We start from the raw sequence: 18,775 nt of genomic DNA, 5'->3' as shown, positions 1-18,775 counted from the left end.
TGTAATACAGTTTTGGGCAATCTTGGGTGTTTTGAAGGTCAAAGAGCAGAACTCTTAGCAGAAAGATGGGTCTGACTGGCACCTTTGCTTTTATGCCACAGGGACCATCCCTATTCTCTCACCACTAAAGAAATAACTATGGAAGGTGGTATTTTTCCTCAGACTGCTTACATCTTCAAAATTATCTGGAGGCAAAAAGAAACATCGACCAGGAAACATGCACTTTGTAAAAGTTGTAAGCACTTGAAAATAGTGCTGAGAAACTTAGTTAAGCAGCTGTGGTTACTGCTAGCTCTCTGTAATTTGCTTCTCTATTTCCTGCTTTCATTGAAACATCACTTTTGACAATCTGGTATAAATGCACATATTGTATTAAAATCAGAGTCAGCATTTAGGTTAAAATCCTTCATATTTAATTCTTACATTACTATTACTTCTCCAGTCAGTAAATTGGATTCATTTTTATAGCAGAGCAGCCTTTGGTTGCTGTGCTCTTCAGTGGGATACAGAACAGCCCAGTCACTTTCTAAGAATAAATTCTTTGTCCACCTTCCTACAGAGCTCCTGCTCCCCCCTAGCAGTGGTTCTGGAAAGGGAAGAGGGAGAAAATGTTCAGAGGCAGTGGAGGAAAGAGAGGGGAAACTATGCCTGTGGTTCTTTCTCCTTCTTAAAACCTAGATGGAGAAAAGCAAAGCAGATTAGTCACAAGGAGATGGTTTGTGCTGTTGCCATGACAACAAATAGTAAAGGACTGATGTTAAGCTCAGAAGAGCTGCCTAGCACTTCTAGGAACCAAATTGCAGGTGCAACAGTCTGTACAACCTCGGCCCTTGAACAATTACACCCTAGTTTTCAGAAAGAATGTTTTTACATGACAGTGAACCTGTCCCTGATGTAAACTCCTGTGGAATACATGAGTAGATTTAGTACACAAAGACTACTGGTGGAATGCAGAGACACTCGTGTTAAGACAGGCACTGTCTGCATTCCTGACTCCTATGCCAAAATCCTCAGTCACAGAAAAGCAGCCAGGCTGCAGTGCACCAGGGGAGCTAAGAAAGGGGAGGTTCAGAGTAGCCTGGGAATCAGAGGTGGCCACTGCACACCACTGTCCCACTGTTCCATTTAGGAATGATGCTGGTGGACAATTGCCTGTAGGTCTCTAATAACGTTCAGTGATGTTCATCTCAGGGATGTCCTTCCCCCCCCACCCAGCTCCAAGCTGGAAGTCTGGAGTACTCATCAGGTACCTGCCAGACAAGAAGCAGCTCATTGCAGTGCAGCCTGGCCCAAGGGTGGGTTCAGGTGAGCTCTCAGGAGCTGAAGAGCCACTGTCTGTGCTGTGCCCTGCAGTGGGTGCAGGATGACATCAGGACCAAAGCAGAAACTCCCAGAATCATTCTACTCATAACTGAAGCCCTCATTTATTCTCTAGTCTCAAGATAACTTCTGAAAGCAATCCTTTCTCATTAATGGCAACATGCATCTGTGTCACATCACTGTTTATGGTATTCAGGGGGAAATCTGATTACATAAATCTTCCTTTATAAAAGTGAAATAACAGATTTCAGGAATAATAAGAAGGGCTGCTCTGCTCATTTACCACTGAAGCCAAAGTTAATGAGTATATTGTGTGCTCTGGGGAACAATTTGCTGTAAATGATGTATATTCATGAAATTCATTTAATACTCACAGGAGATTCTCCAGTATTGGTGAATTTTACCCAATCACCAGCCCTGCTAGATTCCAAGATGAGGGGAGAGAGGGTAATGGGATTCTGCCTGAATGAGCAGGTCTTTGTGAACACGCACCATTAACACCTTGGGGTTTGCTTACAAAAGGTAGAGGTCAGGCAAAATCACCAGATATGATGATTCACACTAACCAGTTATATAAAAACAAGTTTTGGAACTTACCCTAAGTAGCTGGGAAATAATACTTTAGTTACATTACTTTCTCTCCAGAGCTCTGTGTTTGTTTGTTTGTTTGTTTGTTTTATGGAAAGATTTGGAACAGTATCTGAAAGTATCTTCTGTCATCTTAAACAGCATATATTAACATTATGACACTTATTTCCATATAAAATTCACCTTGTTTCTACACAGCACAAACAAATAGCATCTTACTTCACATGATGCTACTTTAAACAGTAACACAGTAGTGCATTCCTTATTCTGTGTCATGTTCTTGGTTATACTGCCCAGTTTGTTTCTATTGATAGTGAGAACTGAACATCGTTGTACTTCTCCGGATAGAACCAAAATGAATACATAAAGTTTTTTTAATTCAAATGGCTGTTTACATAGGCCTCTATATCAGAAAGGTACATGCATGAGGAATCCTAAGATTGTTTATTTCAGTACCTCAAAGTAAGTGGACAAAATAGCATGAGATCTGAAACAGGACATTCCAGTTGGTACTCGACAAACAATTCTAATAAGCCCTGTGCTGAGAAACAGTTGCAAAGAGTGGAAACAGCCATTGATGTTTAAGTTGCAGTTTCCTGTTAAAACATACAAAAGCGTAAGAATGGAACAAAATAGAGAAAGTTCCTAACAAACCACAGAACATCCATTTCAAAACGTTATTTACATGTATTTAGCACTCACGCAGCCTGCCAGATCAACAACTCAACATGTTAAAGTGGGACATGTGTTTTGAACCAGTGTGTCCTGTTGTCTAACACAATTCAGATTGTGTTAGACTGCCCCCAGTGAGTTTTGCCATTCAAACATTAAAGCTGTTAACAAAAAATTTTGGCGAACAAATGGGAAACCCTGTGTAGAAGTCTGTATGCTAAAGCAGTTCGCTGTCTGCTCTTAGCAATCACAGCCTGGTGATTGCATGTCAGCTAACAAAGATTATAAAAATGATTGATGCAACACTGAAAGAGGTTACTTATTAGGAGTAAAATATTTTGGGGGTTCTAGTTATTATTTAAAGAACACAATTCTAACAGTTTATAAATGTGTCAGTTTGGTTTTGTAGGATGAATAAGAGTTAACCTACAGACAGAGGTAAAAATACAAGGAAACAATCTAAATAACCTCTTGTGGGCTTTGTTCATTCTGACGTATTAAGAGCCCAGTTGCAGTTGAACATCTGCCAGAGAGATTAGTCAATAATACCCAGGTCTTTGAGTTCAGAGGAGGAGGGGCAGGTGGGGATCAGTCCTCTCTGTTCTCTGCTGTTTTAACCTCTCTCATAGGGAACACTGTATTTTTATTTTTTTTTCAGATAAAACTCATTTAAAAATAAGAAGTTATTTATTCTCAAATAAATCTCATTTAAACAAGAAGCATCACTACACTATTTATCCCATCATCCCTGGCTGTACAGCTCCACTATCAAATGATGAATTCTACAGACATGTATTTTCTATAGCTGTATCTCACCCTACCTGCTTAGAAATCTGCTGTTTCTATAGCCTGTTCCTTGACTGATTTTAGCTGCTGCTGGGAGGGATTCAGCAGTGGAATTTGAGAGGTAGACAAAGAGACCTCTGCCTTCACAGCTTGTTCACTGTGCTTTTATAGTCAGCTTTGCCTATTGCAATTTGGGTGCATATGCCCTAAAAACATGATGATCTTTTGGCAGTTATGCATCATGCACTATGAGAAAAGCAGAACTACAAGACTACAGACCTATGTAGTAGGACTTCCCACACATCACAGGAGTTTTCTAAAACAATGAGGTTGCCTTTAAGCTCTCTCATGTATTTTGAGATGGGGAAGGGGAAATCTAAAAATAAAAGTACAACAAGAGCAGTCTAAATAGGTAGTGTCACAGGTACTTCCTCTTAAAGACCTAGATAAGACAGAGCCATCTTTCTTGTAGAAAATGATTTTTTAGTATGAATACTGTCTGTTTAAATACAGGCTTTCAAAAAACTCCCAAGCAATTCATCTTTAACAGGGTAACATAAGGACTGACTCTTTCTTTGTATTCTACTACTGTCTTCATTAGGCTTTCTGCCTGGATGCATAAACAAAGGTAGAAAACAAATCAAGGCAACATGTTGTTTGTTATATTTGAAGGTGAAAACGGGAAATATGTGTGTATGGTTATGCCTTCCCACCCACACATTTCTTTGAGATACACAACTAAACCAAATCTTCTTTTCTTCCAAAAATGAAATTATAGACAAAAGTGGTTTTTTCTCCCTGGTTTTTGATTTTATGAAAGATGAGATATTTGCTTATCTAGAAAGATGCTGAGTATCAGAATTTGTAAAATAAGCATATCAGAGGTGAATAATAGGGAAGGAAATGTATTTTTGCTTGACTTGGTAATCCTGTCTCTCCATGTGCCACCTCCCTTCCACCAGCTTCTCTAAATATTCATTCAATATAAACAAATACATCAATGATCATACTAGCTAACAGTTCCAGGCCTCCAAGTAAGGCTCCTATTGTATACAATTAAAAGGCTCAGGTAGAGTTTTTCTAGCAGAAATGAAAAAAAAAAATACAGCTAGTGAAGTTAAAAAAAAAAAAAAAAAAAAAAAAAGAGAGAGAGAAAAGAAGGGAAAACCCAACCAAATTCTGAAGTGCTTTTTCAGAATTGGAAAGCACTAAAACCTACTCAAGTCCTTTTTTAATGTCACCTTGAAAACAAGGAGATAACCAGGTAAACCCCTGACTGACTTTCTAAAGGTTGCACAGCACATCCTTCTACAAGTAAAGAACAGTCACTAATACCTAATCCTCTACTTTGAAAACAGTCAGTTGTGCAAGTAGTGCACATCCAGTCTTATGGATAGGTGTGTACAGGACACAGAGAGCTTTGACTCACAAAAAGCAAGCTGGCCACTGGTAGTTTGATCGGGAGTGATCCACTGTGTGACAGAATTGCCCACAGAAAAATCAGCTAAAATTTGAAAAATTACAAAAAATGGAAGAGTAAGAGAATGGACCTCTAGTCTAGATTTCTTTCATTTGTCTCCGAGAAAGCAGTAAATTTCAGATGCTAAAACTGAGAGCTGTTTGGTGTTCTTTTTCAAAGCATATATATTTTAAAGTGTCATAATATGTATTTTAAAGTTTCTCCATGATCTTGCGACTTACAGAAACAAATCTTGCATTTCCCCAGCCACTGTTTCATGCATCTTAACATACCCCAAATAGTTCAAGCTGTTTTAAAATTTGGCTAAAGGGTTCAAACTCTGCATGCTATAACATATAAATTGTTTTTGCAGAAATGCTGCTTTGTTTTTCCCCGTGATCTAGTAAGATATTATCACAACAGATGTCTCTGGCAGAAAGAGTGCATGCCGGGAGGTGGTAGGAAGGTTTTCTCCAAGGAAATGTCATCAGCATTCACAGAAAATTTTCACCTGTTCAAAACGAAAGTTTAATATCCCCTGTTTGTTTGAATTTAGCATCATGCTGTTAGTTATTAAGAAGAAGCCAGTCCAAATAAGATCATTTGTTGTTTGTTATAACTCATGATATGAAAGACCTCATGGGAACAGAAAAGAGGAGAAAGAAATCTTCTAAGAACAACAGAATTAGCAGATATTTCTATTTGAAAATTCAGATGAAAAGTGAATCCTCAATTTCTCTTTGTTGGTATTTATCAAAAGACAATTTTCTCCACAAATATTTAAACTTAATAATACAGTTTTGCACAACTACAGAATCCACACTATTCCTCTTCTGGCTGCTCACGTTCTTGTCACACTAAGTTAGGATTCCACCATCTCAAGCCTTTTTTGGATAAAATTCCTTAATTTTCAACTTACTTATACTACTCGTCTGATGATAAGAGAGAGTTTTCTATTAGTCATTCAGAAACCAAGGTCATCCTGAGCAAATTCTGCCCTCAAACAACGACAAAACAGAAGTGCAGAACAGCAAGAGCTGGCAGTAGATGGATAATAAGGGAATACCAAGTGGTGTATTCTGAATAATTACTGCTGAGAAGAATAAAACACAGGGAGAAAAATTTTAGTGTTATTATTTTGACAAGAGTCTAACAAATTGGTTATTGTGACTTTTAGTAGCTGTTGTTATTTAATAAGTTACCATTGTTAAACATTACAGTTTTTTTATCATTTATCAATTTACTACTGTTGAGTTGCCATCCATCTGCCAGCTTACTGCAAAAGGGGCATTTGATACAGCCTATATTGTACAAAGATAGCTGTTTTAGGAGAGGGAGCTCGGAACCAACAGAAGGGGATGCCCACTCAGGCTGTGCACACAGCTCAGCTCCATTCCAGCTCTCCAGAGTCCAGAGCATCTCTCCATCAGAAAGGCAAGGCCCGTTCCCAGCCTTTGGTCACAAGCATTTCTACTGCAGATCCACCATTATTCCAGCTTTGTCTGAGGAGCTGCTGCTCCATGAGGACAGGTGGCAGCTCTCTGTTGACCTTCTTGGTGTCTACTCAAAGTGAATCAAGGTGAAGAAGAGCCAGACAGGCACAAGTACAGGCACAGCTTATTACTAGAGCTTTATGAGTTAGTGGAGAAAGACATTTTTTAAGAAGTGGATTTCCCTTTATATCTTGATTCAGATGGTTTTCTCTTAATGAAACAAAGAGAAAGATAGAGAGGAAGAGTTTTTGAAAGTTTTGCATATGAATACTGTCTAGAAATGCTTAGGAAAGTCCCTAATAACTGGCATTGTTAGCGGGGGATTTTAACACATCCCACTGTCAAAATATTTTTTTAAGTGCCTCTTCTACATAAATGCATTTTTCCAGCTCCAAGAGAGGATATTTACTTCTTTTTGACTTTGCTAAATAGCTTTTGTTTGACTCCTTTAAACTCTTGCTGTGCTTGTATTCTGTCAGGCAGTGGTGAGGTGGGACTACACACTCCTCAAGCATTGTGTAGCTTGAAGTACACTTGAGCTTCAGATACCAACTTGTGGCATGGTCCTCATTTACTGGCCATGTGTGGGGAGGCAAACACTGGGACTGCTTTGGGCATGCACTGGTTGCAGTGTGGGCATGCATTTTATTAGTCCTAAAAAGACTTCAGAAACCTTAGAAACATTAGAAAGTTTAGTTTCCTTGCTAACAACACCGTGGCAGCCAAAGCTTCCTTAGAAGGGAACATTTTTTCCTCAGTTATATAAGAGTCCTATGTCTTTCACCTTAGTCTATATTAACCCTGAGGTTAGCTCAGTTGGTTAGAGCTGGGTGCTAGTAATGCCAAAATTCTAGGTTCAGTCCTTGGAGGGGCAACTCACTGAAGAGCTGGACTTGAAGAACCTTGTGGGTCCCTTCCAACTGAGAATATTCTGTGATACCTGGAACCACTGTATAACCAACACACAGTATTTAACACCAAGCAGCTCAAACCAAGCCTCCATGATCAAAACTACCATTTTTAATATAGTGTTTCTTTACCTTGTAACTGAAGTCAAAACATATTATGAATAAGTCTTTCAGATTACATAGATTTCATGCAAAAACACACAGGAAGCGTTTCGTAAAAAGCATTAGAAATAAATGTTCACTGCCATTGTAGTTGTTGGCATAAAGAAGCAGTGTGTTCACATCCTCGTTTCTAATACTGGCATGAGATATCAAAGGAAGATACAGCATCAATTTAAGTATGTATAAGCTTATTGTGTCACGTTCAGAGAAAGTTAGAATAAAAGAAGTTCTCAGTGGCAGGAAAATATCATGATAATAAAGACTAATCATAAAGAGGGGAAAACAGAAGTTCTAGAATCCAGTTCTAGAAACTGCACAGGAAAAGAAATTAACTGGATTAATTCTAATGAATGGCCAAAAACTGTATGAGCACTGAATGCAGGAGAATCTGAATTAATGATACTGGATGAAAGCCATGAAGGATACTGAGACAGTGATCACACAGTGATATCTGTGATGACAAATAGTGGTGACTGAATATATCATGATGAAAGAAGCTGTTTGAGAGTCCTCAATCATTCCAATTTGATAAACACGGCATAAACCAATATTAGTTCAAATTCTGCCCAGTCCTCAGTCACACATCAGCAATTCTGCACCTTATTTCTGGTGGTATAAAAATATAGACATTTTTCTGTTCTTTGGCTTGGGACAAGAGTTGCTTATTCCTTCATCTTAGGCACATCATTTTTTGAAAGAGAAAAATTGCTTATAGACTTCTTTAAGCCTTCTACTTTATGCTGAAGAAGCCTTTCTGTTGCATCATTACCATATCGATATGCTTGTGAACTTTTATTGGGAGAAGTGCTACAATGCTAACAGCAACAATCCTACTGAAAATCGAAGATGTAATAAAATCATGCTCAGAACAGGCTGACGGGAAAGCCCTTTCAAAACAGCTGTGGCAGCAGTGGAGCAATTTGATTTTCAAATAATATACACCTCAGAATTGTATCTTTCTAATCTCTGTAGAACGTCGTTAAGAATATTTTATGATGATGGCACTGACTGATGCTGCACTGCAAGGCTGAACCAGGGCTATCAAAGGCCAAAACCAGTAAGGGGAGCCTTTTCCACCTGCACCAGGCTGTAGCTCACAGACACTGAAGCACATTGCTTGTGATTTCCAGAGGGACACTCTGAATTCTGAATTTTTTAACATTGTATTTACTTGTGCTTGCAGGGCAAATATCATGGTAATCCCATGCATATAGCAGTGATCATCTCAAACTGCTTAAGAGAAGAAAGAAGAATATTGGCTGCAGCTAGCATGCCTGTACAGGTAATGAATTACATTTCATTAATCTTCTCCATGTTAATCTGCTCACATGCTTTTAAGACCAAATCCTGCCCTCTCATTCCACTGGAGTGATTTGTGTGCACCAGGGGTTGCCAAATGTTGCCCTTTAGACTCATGTTTGAACTTCATTAGTGGCTCTACTGCTGCAAACATTGCTGTAAGGGACTTCTTTATCACAGCTAATCTTCAAAGACTTTAATCTGTGGGAAAGGTTTTAAAGAGATTATTCTTTGCAAAACAGATGTGTGTATTTAAAATTATGCAATGCATTAATTCATATTAATTATGGAATGTAAAAGGTATTCCATCCAATATGTTGCAAAGGCATTGATAATTTTTATGTTGAAAAAAAAAAAAAGAAAAAACACTTTAAAACTTATTTTTGGGAAATTGTTACATATTTCAAACCCAGAGAGAATTTTCAAGTCAAACGTGTTCTTCTTAATTACCTGTGGATGTAATACATATTCCTATATGAGTCTTGAAACATGGGTCTTTTTCAGAAATCTAATAAAATCTATGTTTCAGTTTCTTTAATTCACTAGATGTTTAATGTCTGCAGTATACCTTTCACCTTTTGAATTTCAAAGTTAAAGCTTTCACATCTGTGGAACTAAACAGATCTGTGTGTTTACACCAGTCTCCAGCTGTTTGAATGCTGGCTTCTGAATTCCCTCTCTGTGCTAGAACTTCCAATACAGTTACTATGGCTCATTATTATTACTCATCCACCAGTTATCTGCTCAATGTTTTGCAGGGGCCACTGGAAAAGTCTCTGCAGAACTCTGTGGTTTCAGAACGTCAAAGAAACGTAGAACACAAAGTATCAGCCATCAAGAACAGCGCTCAGGTAGCTTTCTTTTTTTGTTGTCTGCTGTCTCTGCAAACATGATTTTCATACAGACGTACCTGAACTATCTTTAAGCTGGGTAGCACAAAGACTTCTGCCAACAAGATGCACTAACCATCTTCCATTATTCCAAGGGACATCTGCCCAGACTAAGCACACAGGACATACCTCAGGTGTTAACAGCTGCTCTGGGTTCAGTGTGAGACCTACCTATTTTTAAGCCATCACACTCACCCCTAGGCAAGTTGCAGGCAGACCACTGAGTGTAGTCAGAACATACCTACTGTCTCTAAAAAGATGTGAGGTTCATTAAATGTATTTCTGCAACTTCACTGCCTTTAGCTGGGTCAGCAGCAGCTAACCTTCATGACCTCTGAGTCACGTACCAAGACCTTTATAAAGCCGAAGGCTATGTGACATAATTACGTGGTTTGGGGATGTGAGGGGAGAAGAACATTGGGAGCTGATGGTAACCATTCTCCAGGAGTTTCTCATACCGTTGCAGGGCAGAGCTGGGCTGAGTCAAACCTGTAGCTATGTCCCACAGAGGTCTTGAAAGCTCAGCCAGAAAATACCTGTCTGCCCAGTTCAAGGCAGGATAAGGACTCAGATTACCCACGGCTTTTTTGCTGTCCCAGCCCCACTTTGAGCTTTTCAGCAGTCTCAATATAGGAATTATATTCAAAATGCCTGTCCATGTGTCATTCAAGAGCAACACTTCTGGTATACTGGAAAGAGGTCCCAGCATTACTCTATCATCAGTCTCCTTTTGTGGGGAAGTGTTAGAGCGATCAAACCCTTAAAAGGATAAAGCTAATTTTAGAAGAATGTAATACTAGATCTTTATCTAAGTATAAACTTGTAAGATTAGAATTGCAGAGCAAAAGCAGACAAAGCAGCAGCCTATCATGCTGCTCCTTCTGCCTGTGTGGGGAACTGCAGCCACCTCCGAAAGACCAGTGAAAATGAGAATGTATTCTAGATACTGGGGTTTTTTAGTAGGTAATTAAGTTGAACACAGAAATTAGCCAGCTCCTTGTATGTGTGATTTCACACCTTACACACATAATTTAAAACTTTAGTCTCCCAAATAAAGAGTAGACCAAAATGGCTAATTGTGTGTGTCCTAATTTAGCAAACAAGTTTTTGCATTTTCACAAACACTTAACATGCACATCTCAGGGAACTAAAAGGGATAGCTTAGGAGTTGTTGGCAAAATCGATATATACTATTTACTGTGCCATAAACAGCAGAGAAATAAACCTTCAAAGTAAAACAAATGATTTCCACATTTTTATTTTCCTTACTTATGTCCTTTTCTGAATTATCATTGATTGGTTTCTAGAAAACACCTTTCAAAGTGAACTCTTGAAAAATGCCAAAGCAGCAAAAATGGTTCATTTCTTTATCCAAATTCTTAAGTAATTTTGTAAATAAATTCTGTGAGCTCTGCTCCTGCCTCTGACTCTACCTTTTTTCGCTTTGCACACCCCATTGCAATTTCCATTTAAGTCAATGTAAATTATCCATTTGCCCTGCTTTGAAATTTCAAGAGAGTAACATTATTGGTATAATAATTTTAGTTGATCTCAGGCTAAACATAATCATTCCTACTTTCCAGTATGTTATTGAACTAGCGAACAAGAAGGAGTAAAGCTGTATCAACTACTGTTGACTGCAGGAGAGAGGAGAATACTTGACTTTCTAAACAAATAAAATAAAGCTGTAGTTATAAATGTGCATCTATAATTCGATCACCTTTTTTAAAGTTTACTAGATAGTAAGCCCAAGTTTCCAAAACTGTTCAGGGATTTTCAAATGACAGGAAAGTAAAAATACTACATTACACATTCTTTCATTTCTTTTCCCCGGGAAAGATGACTGACCAAGATGTGAAATACTTGGAAGACTTGCAAGAGGAATTTGACTTCAGGTATAAAACAATACAAAGCTTAGGTAAGAGTCATTACAATCATCTTTAGATCCTCTGGGAAATGGCCGATTCTGCAGCTGACTCCAACATCAGGGGGTTTCGCGTGTTACCCAAATAGTATATCTAAACATTAAAAAATGGATCTTCAGTTTGCATAAAGTTATAGTCCTGGAATTATGACTTTTGGGGTTAAGAGGGTGAGGAGGAACTTGTCAAGCAAATATCTATTTCTATAGATACGCTGCATAAGTGCATGAAAAGTAATAAATTCCTCAATTTAAAGAACCTATTTTTCAACTTCCTCACTTACGACATGGCCCTTCCTTGGCACCATGTGGAAGAGCCTCTTATTTCCCAAAGCAGAGTTGTGCAAAACTGATCTTTTTAGCCTCTAACTTGGCTTTCTTTTCTCTTTTGACCACAGTGGTGATAACCAGCTGGTAAGCACTCTGACTGCATGTTTGAGCAGCCTATGATGGTTGAGATCTACACATGGCAAGGGTGCTTGCATGATTTCTTTCAGAAAAGAAACTGGGGTCTGCTTGTGTCTGCTCAGATATCTTTATATTATCTTCCTTTTAACATGCAAATATGCTGGGCTTGAAATGTCTGAGTTCTTAAACACATCAATCCTAAATGTTTAAGGCTGTATATGGCCCAGCAACCATAAGAGACCAAGTTGCCATGCTTTAATGGGTTGTTAGTCATCAGGCCAATCATAATTATTGGCCACACAGATGATCGAAGCCTGCCCCACTTGCAAAATGATTTTGCAACCTGCTTACAAAACTGACTTTCAGGGCTTCAAATCTCACTATGTCACAACTGCTCTACACCAGCACAGCCAGCTTGCAACGTGTGTGAGCAATCACTATGGCTGAGCTGACTGTTGGTTACTTGTTTGACTCTACTGAAAAAGAGGGAAGGCATCAATCCAGAGCTTAGCAGAGACACAGTTGGCACCAATTTCTTTTTTGAATGTAGCTTGAAAGAGGAAGAGGTGGGGAAAGGTGAGGGTGGGAAAGAGATGCATATGAAAGAGCATGGGGTAAGCTTGGGGATGCTTAAAACTAGACCATGATCCAGAGGACACAAGTCAAAGAGAGGGGGAAATACCCAGTGACCAGTAGTCCTGTCTGCTGAAATCCCCATGGTGATGAACACATTATTTCAAATGGCTAACCTCCATTCTCTCAGCCAGACATTCTAATTCACACTGAGTCCAAAGAGCTTCAACCTCACTGATGACACCACGAGCATATTTGTGTGTACAAATCAATCACTGACCCAAGCCAGATGTACATAATAAACATGAGTATGCACGTGAATGAGAAATCTAGAGATTTCTAGGTCTCATCCATGTTTTTTCTGCCTTTTCCTGTTCCACATACACATATAAAGACTGGGGCCATAAAACCTTGCATTAAACTTGTTCTAAAGTTAGTTATTTCAAATGAAATGTGCAGTTACATGATCTACTGATGCAGTTAATTTTTTCACTAGTTCGTGCTGCAGTCTGACCATGGTTTTTTCCTCTCCTCCCCTTATAAACATGCACACACACCCATGCACATATTTATACTGATTTTTTTTTTCATCCCCTGCAGAGCAGAATGACAAAAACAGCACCCACATTAAACAGGAAATGTTGGTGTTGCAGGCAATGCTCAATACTTTAGACTACAAGAGAAAGGTTAGTGACAATGTTTTGTCATTTGTGGTTCATCTGCTTTCTCCCCTTATTTCCACACCAAATACTCAAATGTGTATGTGTGCCTTTTAAAAGTCTCATCTCAGAAGAACAGACAAATTACACAGGAGTTAAAAATCCACAAAATGTTTAGGTGAGTACGGGTGATTCTGACTAGCCATTAAGAAATTAGCAATTAAAGAACAGCTCAATAAGAAGGATATGGTTCTGCACACTTTATAAGTGAGGCAATTTGTTTGAGTTCATGGCTTTTTTTTTTTTTTTAACTGTTAAAGCAAGCAAACAGAAACCCAATGCACTGTATATGATGCAAAACAAAAGGAGAACTTTTTGAACTTGACAGTGCTTGCAAGTGTCAACATCTTGGAGGTGTTATGCCCACAAAGAATGTAACAAATCTTCTCTTTCACCCCCACCAAAAAAGAAGTTTTACTGAAAAAGAGTTCATAGAGATTTAGGATTAATTCCAAGTACAATGGGTGATGAATCCTGTCACTGACGAAGGAGGAACAAACTATGGTTACTTTCAAAATAATTGAAAAAAACATAATCAGCACTTTATGATGATTGCTGAAATTTGTGGCAGTTGCCTGTGGTCAATTTGTGACACCTTTCCTATCTTGCAGGAAGTACTCAGCAAAATAGGGCGTGTGATTCATGAAATCGATATGCTGATGAGCAACATGCTGACTGAAGAGCTGCTAGACTGGAAGAGACGGCAGCAGATTGCCTGCATTGGGGGTCCTCTCCATGGTGGGCTCGATCAGCTCCAGAACTGGTAAACCTGCCTCGAGCTTGTGTTTCCACTGAAAACCACAGGAAGTCTGCTGCACTTGAAATGATCAGTCTCCTCAGATCAGCTGCAACAGCAGCAAATTTATTAGCAGCTAAGCAAGAGAATAACTAAACATACAATTTGATCTGGTGGACAACATTTGCTATTCAGAATTAAGAACGTTACAGTGAACTGCTGAGCCTGACTTGTGGCAGCCACTCATTTTTGGGTTTGGCAGTTGTTCCAGATATATAATACAAACTCTCTTGGAGTTTTGCTTGAGTAAGAATGGTGCTGACTGAGTTTGTCATTGAGGACAGTGGAAGTTTTGTCTAGGCAGAAGCTGGGTAGAGACTTTATGCTTTGACTCACTAGGTACATCACCCCTCCAGATTTCAAACTATACAGGAATTGAATGGTAGTAGTCTGGGTGGTGGCAACTCTAAAGTGATTGCAAATAAAAAGGAAATAGCCAGAGAATGTCACCATCCTGGTCATTTCTCTCCCAACAAACTTCTCTTATGAAAGGGTGAAGTAAAAATTGAGAAGTAAAGAGGAAGGAAAACTGTTTTATGGTTTGAAGAAGAAAAAGATTTTTTGCCTTTTTGTGTGTGCATGTGTTTTTTGATTGGGTTTGGGTTTTTTTGAAGTATTTTTTTTTTCCAATGAAGATGTTAAAAATAGCTTAAAAGCATGATTTTATACACACATACCCTACTGAAATATTAGCAAAGGTGTTTGGATTTAGTTTTCCTTGCTGTTTTTACACTTATTCAGTCTTGGTAACTTGCTCATTTTACATAAATATTGTCCTTTCAAAGAATACATTTTGCAAAACTACTGAACTGTAGGAAAGAATTAATACTGGCACGAGTGCCCTGCATGTAAAACATCAGGACCTCATATATGCTTCTTCCAAATTGTCACAGACAGTGCTGCAAAAATATTTATATTTGAAAATAAAGTAGGTAATTTGCCAGGTGTATTAATATAGTCCTGTAAACAAAAGATGAACAGATGTGAGTTTGGGTAAAGCTAGAAAGCACTAATCAATACTGATTCTGGCTTCCCCAAGCAAGAACTTCACTAGTTCTTATGTTCTAAGGAATGGTTTGCACGAAAGATTGCAAATTAATTCTCTGTCTTGCTGTAGTTTTACGCTGTTGGCAGAGAGCCTCTTTCAAGTTAGAAGGCAACTGGAAAAACTGGACGAACTGTTGACCAGACTGACTTATGATGGGGACCCTATTCCTGTGCAGAGACCTCAGCTGTTGGAAAAAGTCAACTTTCTGCTCTACAATCTTTTCCGGAAGTGCGTAAGCCATTGTCGGTGTATGGAATGTTACCTCAACTGCTACAACCAATGAGGCCATAATGTTAAGAATTAAAACAAAAAAAGTTTGAGTGTCTGAGGAACTTAATGACCAAGTTCCTAATATAAGAAGCACACAAAGCTGTCATCAAAACTCCTAGAAACTTGAGGTGCCAGACAGCTTCTTGTGGGTAACAGTTAAGTGTGATCGAGTTCTGGCTGTAAGTGAATGCCAGAAATCCACTTATTTTAGTTACTCACATTCTGCTGAGAAAAGTCATGGTGTTTTGGGTTTGTTCTTTTGTTTTGTTTGGGGTTTTTTGTTTTGTTTTGGTGATTTTTTTGTGTGTTTTTTTCGTTTTGTTTTTTTTAAAATAAGTGTTCCTTGTCTTTCCTCTTCCCCACCAAGATACTCTCCCTGCTCCCCTCCCAATTTACCCTTCTATTAACAGAGAAAATATTATCATCATTTATCTTGCCTTTTGTACTGGCTATACCACAGATATGCTACAAGTGACTATCTGAAAACAAAACATACTCATTTGTTTTATATATATATATATTAAAAAAGATTAAATTATTAATTTCATTGGAGCCATGCTCAATGCATTTTCATACCCTGTTTTATGGTTCTGATAAAAGTTTGGAAGACCAAGACTTTTATCAGCCTCGTATTTTAGGACTATAGAATTTGGTTTGATTTTCAGTGTGTTCCAAATATCTGTTTTCTTATGAGAACAATTCAACTGTAAGCTGGATCATTTTGAGAACTCAAAGTTGGAATACATAGCTCCTACTTCAGCACCTGTAGAGAAATAAGTCTTTAAGAGATTCCAGCCCCCTTTCCCCAACCGCTAAAACAGCTCTTTGTTTATACACATTCCTAAAAATCTATTGGTTTGGCTTTTTTTTCACACAGTTCATTTGTGGTTGAAAGGCAACCCTGCATGCCAACACATCCCCAGAGGCCACTGGTTCTTAAAACATTAATACAGTTCACTGTTAAATTAAGGTAAGTTTAGAAAATCTGATACAAACTCACTTGTGTACAGCATTTTATCCTAGGAGAATCTAGAAAGAAAAGCAGCCCAACTTGTGTTAGGGATCCTCTTAACTCTAGGGAGGTTTTCTGGAATGGGGATATAAATTCCACAGAATCTGCCACACGGAACAAGTGGCAAAAAAGAGTAAAACAGGGTGAAGAAGAAAGGCAGACTGTGGCCAAAAGTCAGCATATTTGGGGTTCTGTATGTATCGAATTCTTGTTTAAATGACTTTACAAACTGAGCAAATAACGATCCACATCATACAAGCTGACATCAGAATGCTCACAGCCACTTCTGTACAGAGGAAAGAAAAACTACTCCATTTTGGGGGGCTCTGATGAATCAATGACAAGTTATTCTCTCCCACTAGCCCCTTGCCTGACTTTGTGAAAGAGCAAAGATCCAAGAGGAACTCTTATCTCATTTCCATCTCACAGCAAAAATCATGTATGAAGATGGGAGGGGGAGGGGGAGGGGTGTAAAAAAGGGTACATGGAGGAAACTACATCTGTGGTGCAGTCAGGGATTATACAAATCCATCCCTTAATTATTGTTTCTTTGGTGTCTATCCAGCCATCTCCTCAAACACAAACTGAATTTCCCACATACTTGCAGGGAAAGTAGAACACCTGTCACTGGAACAGCCCAGCTCCTCTTTCTGAGTATTCAACCCTGTAAACTGTGTTCTAATCCTAGATGCCTGATCTGTTTTCAGGTTATAATAATTTCTGATACTCTAGTCTGGAACTATCAGTCTCTAATGTTTTCTGGTGAGAAATTAATTCCGTCAATATTCAATTTTGCTTTTTCTGTTTTGAAGGTTGCTAATTAAATTGCCAGAGCTGAACTACCAGATCAGAGTGAAAGTAACTATTGACAAGTAAGAAACTTTAAAGTGAAGATATTTTCTCTCCCTACAGATACAACACAAGGTTTTTTTCAATGGCTACCTTATCTGATTTAAAAGTTGCTCTAAAAAGGAAAAGAAAAAAAACACCAACAAAAACTCCCAAACCAAAACAAAGCAAAAAACCCAAACAGTTAAAGATCAGAAGATCTTTTCTTCTCTTTCTTCTTTTTTTTTTTTTAATGTGGAATATTTCTTTTAAAAAAAAAAAAAGCTGTTAAGTCTAATTGATATTTTCAAATTAGAGGTAAGGAGTCCATTTAAGATTTGTCTCAAGATTTAGATAAAGGTCATCAATCTGATACAGCAACATCACACATAAACTTAAAATCAAACTGCATTGCATTTATGGGATAATTAGCTTTGAAATACCACTTATCTCCAAGACTTCACCACACACTGGTCCCAGCTACCCCCTTCTTCTACCTGTTGTGCTTCTACAAGCCCCTAAAAAACACCTTGACTGCATGGACGTGGATGTTGGCCCACAAGAAAGAAGGAAAACACTCCCAGTGAGGAAGGAGCAGGAGAGAAGTAAGGACTGCTTCTCTCAAAAGCCATGTACTGTCTGACAATAAATAGCAACATAAAATATACAGATTCAAAAGTCTAACTGGACAGGATGAATATCAGTTCTTCAGTTTAAAAACTGAAGTTGTATTGGTAATACAAACAAACTCTGACAAGGCAAAAATCTACCATCTCAAGGTATGTTTTTTAGTATAAGTTACGGCTTACACATTTACTGATTCACAATCTTTTTCCTCCCCCTTGCCCCTCTTCTGTTTTAGGAATGTTTCAACTGTAAGGTAAGACGATAAAATATCATATATCTTAAATTTTTCCCACATGGCAGTATTTGTATACATAAGTGCGATGTCTTCCACAGCAATCGTAGATTTGTTCTGTGTGGAACACATGTAAAAGCAATGAACATGGATGAGTCTGCAAATGGAAGCTTGTCTGTAGAATTTCGACATTTGGTAAGCTTGACTGCTCTTTTGCTGTTGTATACTCCTGGTAAAGAAATAAAGGATTCTTTGGAAACTATGGATGGGGAACTCTGTTACTGTCAAGCCTACACTCATTTTCTTTCTGTTTATACAGAAAGTTTACTCCTAGAACCTCTTTATGCCATTCCATACTTCATCCATTTGATAAAATAAGACTATATATTTTGACAGAAATGGCAAAGCAAATTCTAGGCAACACCAGAGAAGGGAAAGACTAATCATGCTGAGTTACACAGCTTTTCAGAAACTGAGTTTGGTTAAAAAAAAACAAAACCAAAACACCAAACCCAAACCAAAAACAACAACCCCCCCCCCCCAAAAAAAAATACTGAAAAAAAACCCCTAAACCCAAACCAAAAAACCCAACACACAAAACAAACAAACAAGAAACCCAAACCACACCACCATTGTCTAGGGGAAATAGAATTGAATGCTTTATATCTAGTGGAAATTAATGCCTGTTACAACTGTCTTTTGAAAGACTACAGTAGTGCTTATATAACTTTTTGTAACAGCCCAAGGAGTCCTACTTTCTGACT

At 38.3% G+C, this 18,775-nt stretch overlaps 1 protein-coding gene across 1 annotated transcript in view; it reads left to right on the top strand.

Annotated features, from left to right (window-relative positions):
* STAT4 (signal transducer and activator of transcription 4) overlaps positions 1-18,775 on the top strand; it is a 42,509-nt gene that overhangs the window by 8,757 nt on the left and 14,977 nt on the right. Inside the window, exons 4-13 of the mRNA XM_050339888.1 lie at positions 8,572-8,670; positions 9,446-9,538; positions 11,417-11,495; positions 13,080-13,165; positions 13,810-13,961; positions 15,112-15,270; positions 16,190-16,282; positions 17,137-17,196; positions 18,015-18,032; positions 18,113-18,206. Coding sequence (XP_050195845.1) covers positions 8,572-8,670; positions 9,446-9,538; positions 11,417-11,495; positions 13,080-13,165; positions 13,810-13,961; positions 15,112-15,270; positions 16,190-16,282; positions 17,137-17,196; positions 18,015-18,032; positions 18,113-18,206 — 933 coding nt within the window. The remainder of the gene's footprint in view (positions 1-8,571; positions 8,671-9,445; positions 9,539-11,416; positions 11,496-13,079; positions 13,166-13,809; positions 13,962-15,111; positions 15,271-16,189; positions 16,283-17,136; positions 17,197-18,014; positions 18,033-18,112; positions 18,207-18,775) is intronic.

This window comes from Myiozetetes cayanensis, unplaced genomic scaffold, assembly GCF_022539395.1.
Source record: "Myiozetetes cayanensis isolate MyiCay16 unplaced genomic scaffold, myiCay2020 scf9, whole genome shotgun sequence".
Lineage (NCBI taxonomy): Eukaryota > Metazoa > Chordata > Aves > Passeriformes > Tyrannidae > Myiozetetes > Myiozetetes cayanensis.
Note: the sequence above shows the minus strand (reverse complement) of the source record. Positions and strands in the feature narration are given on the sequence as shown.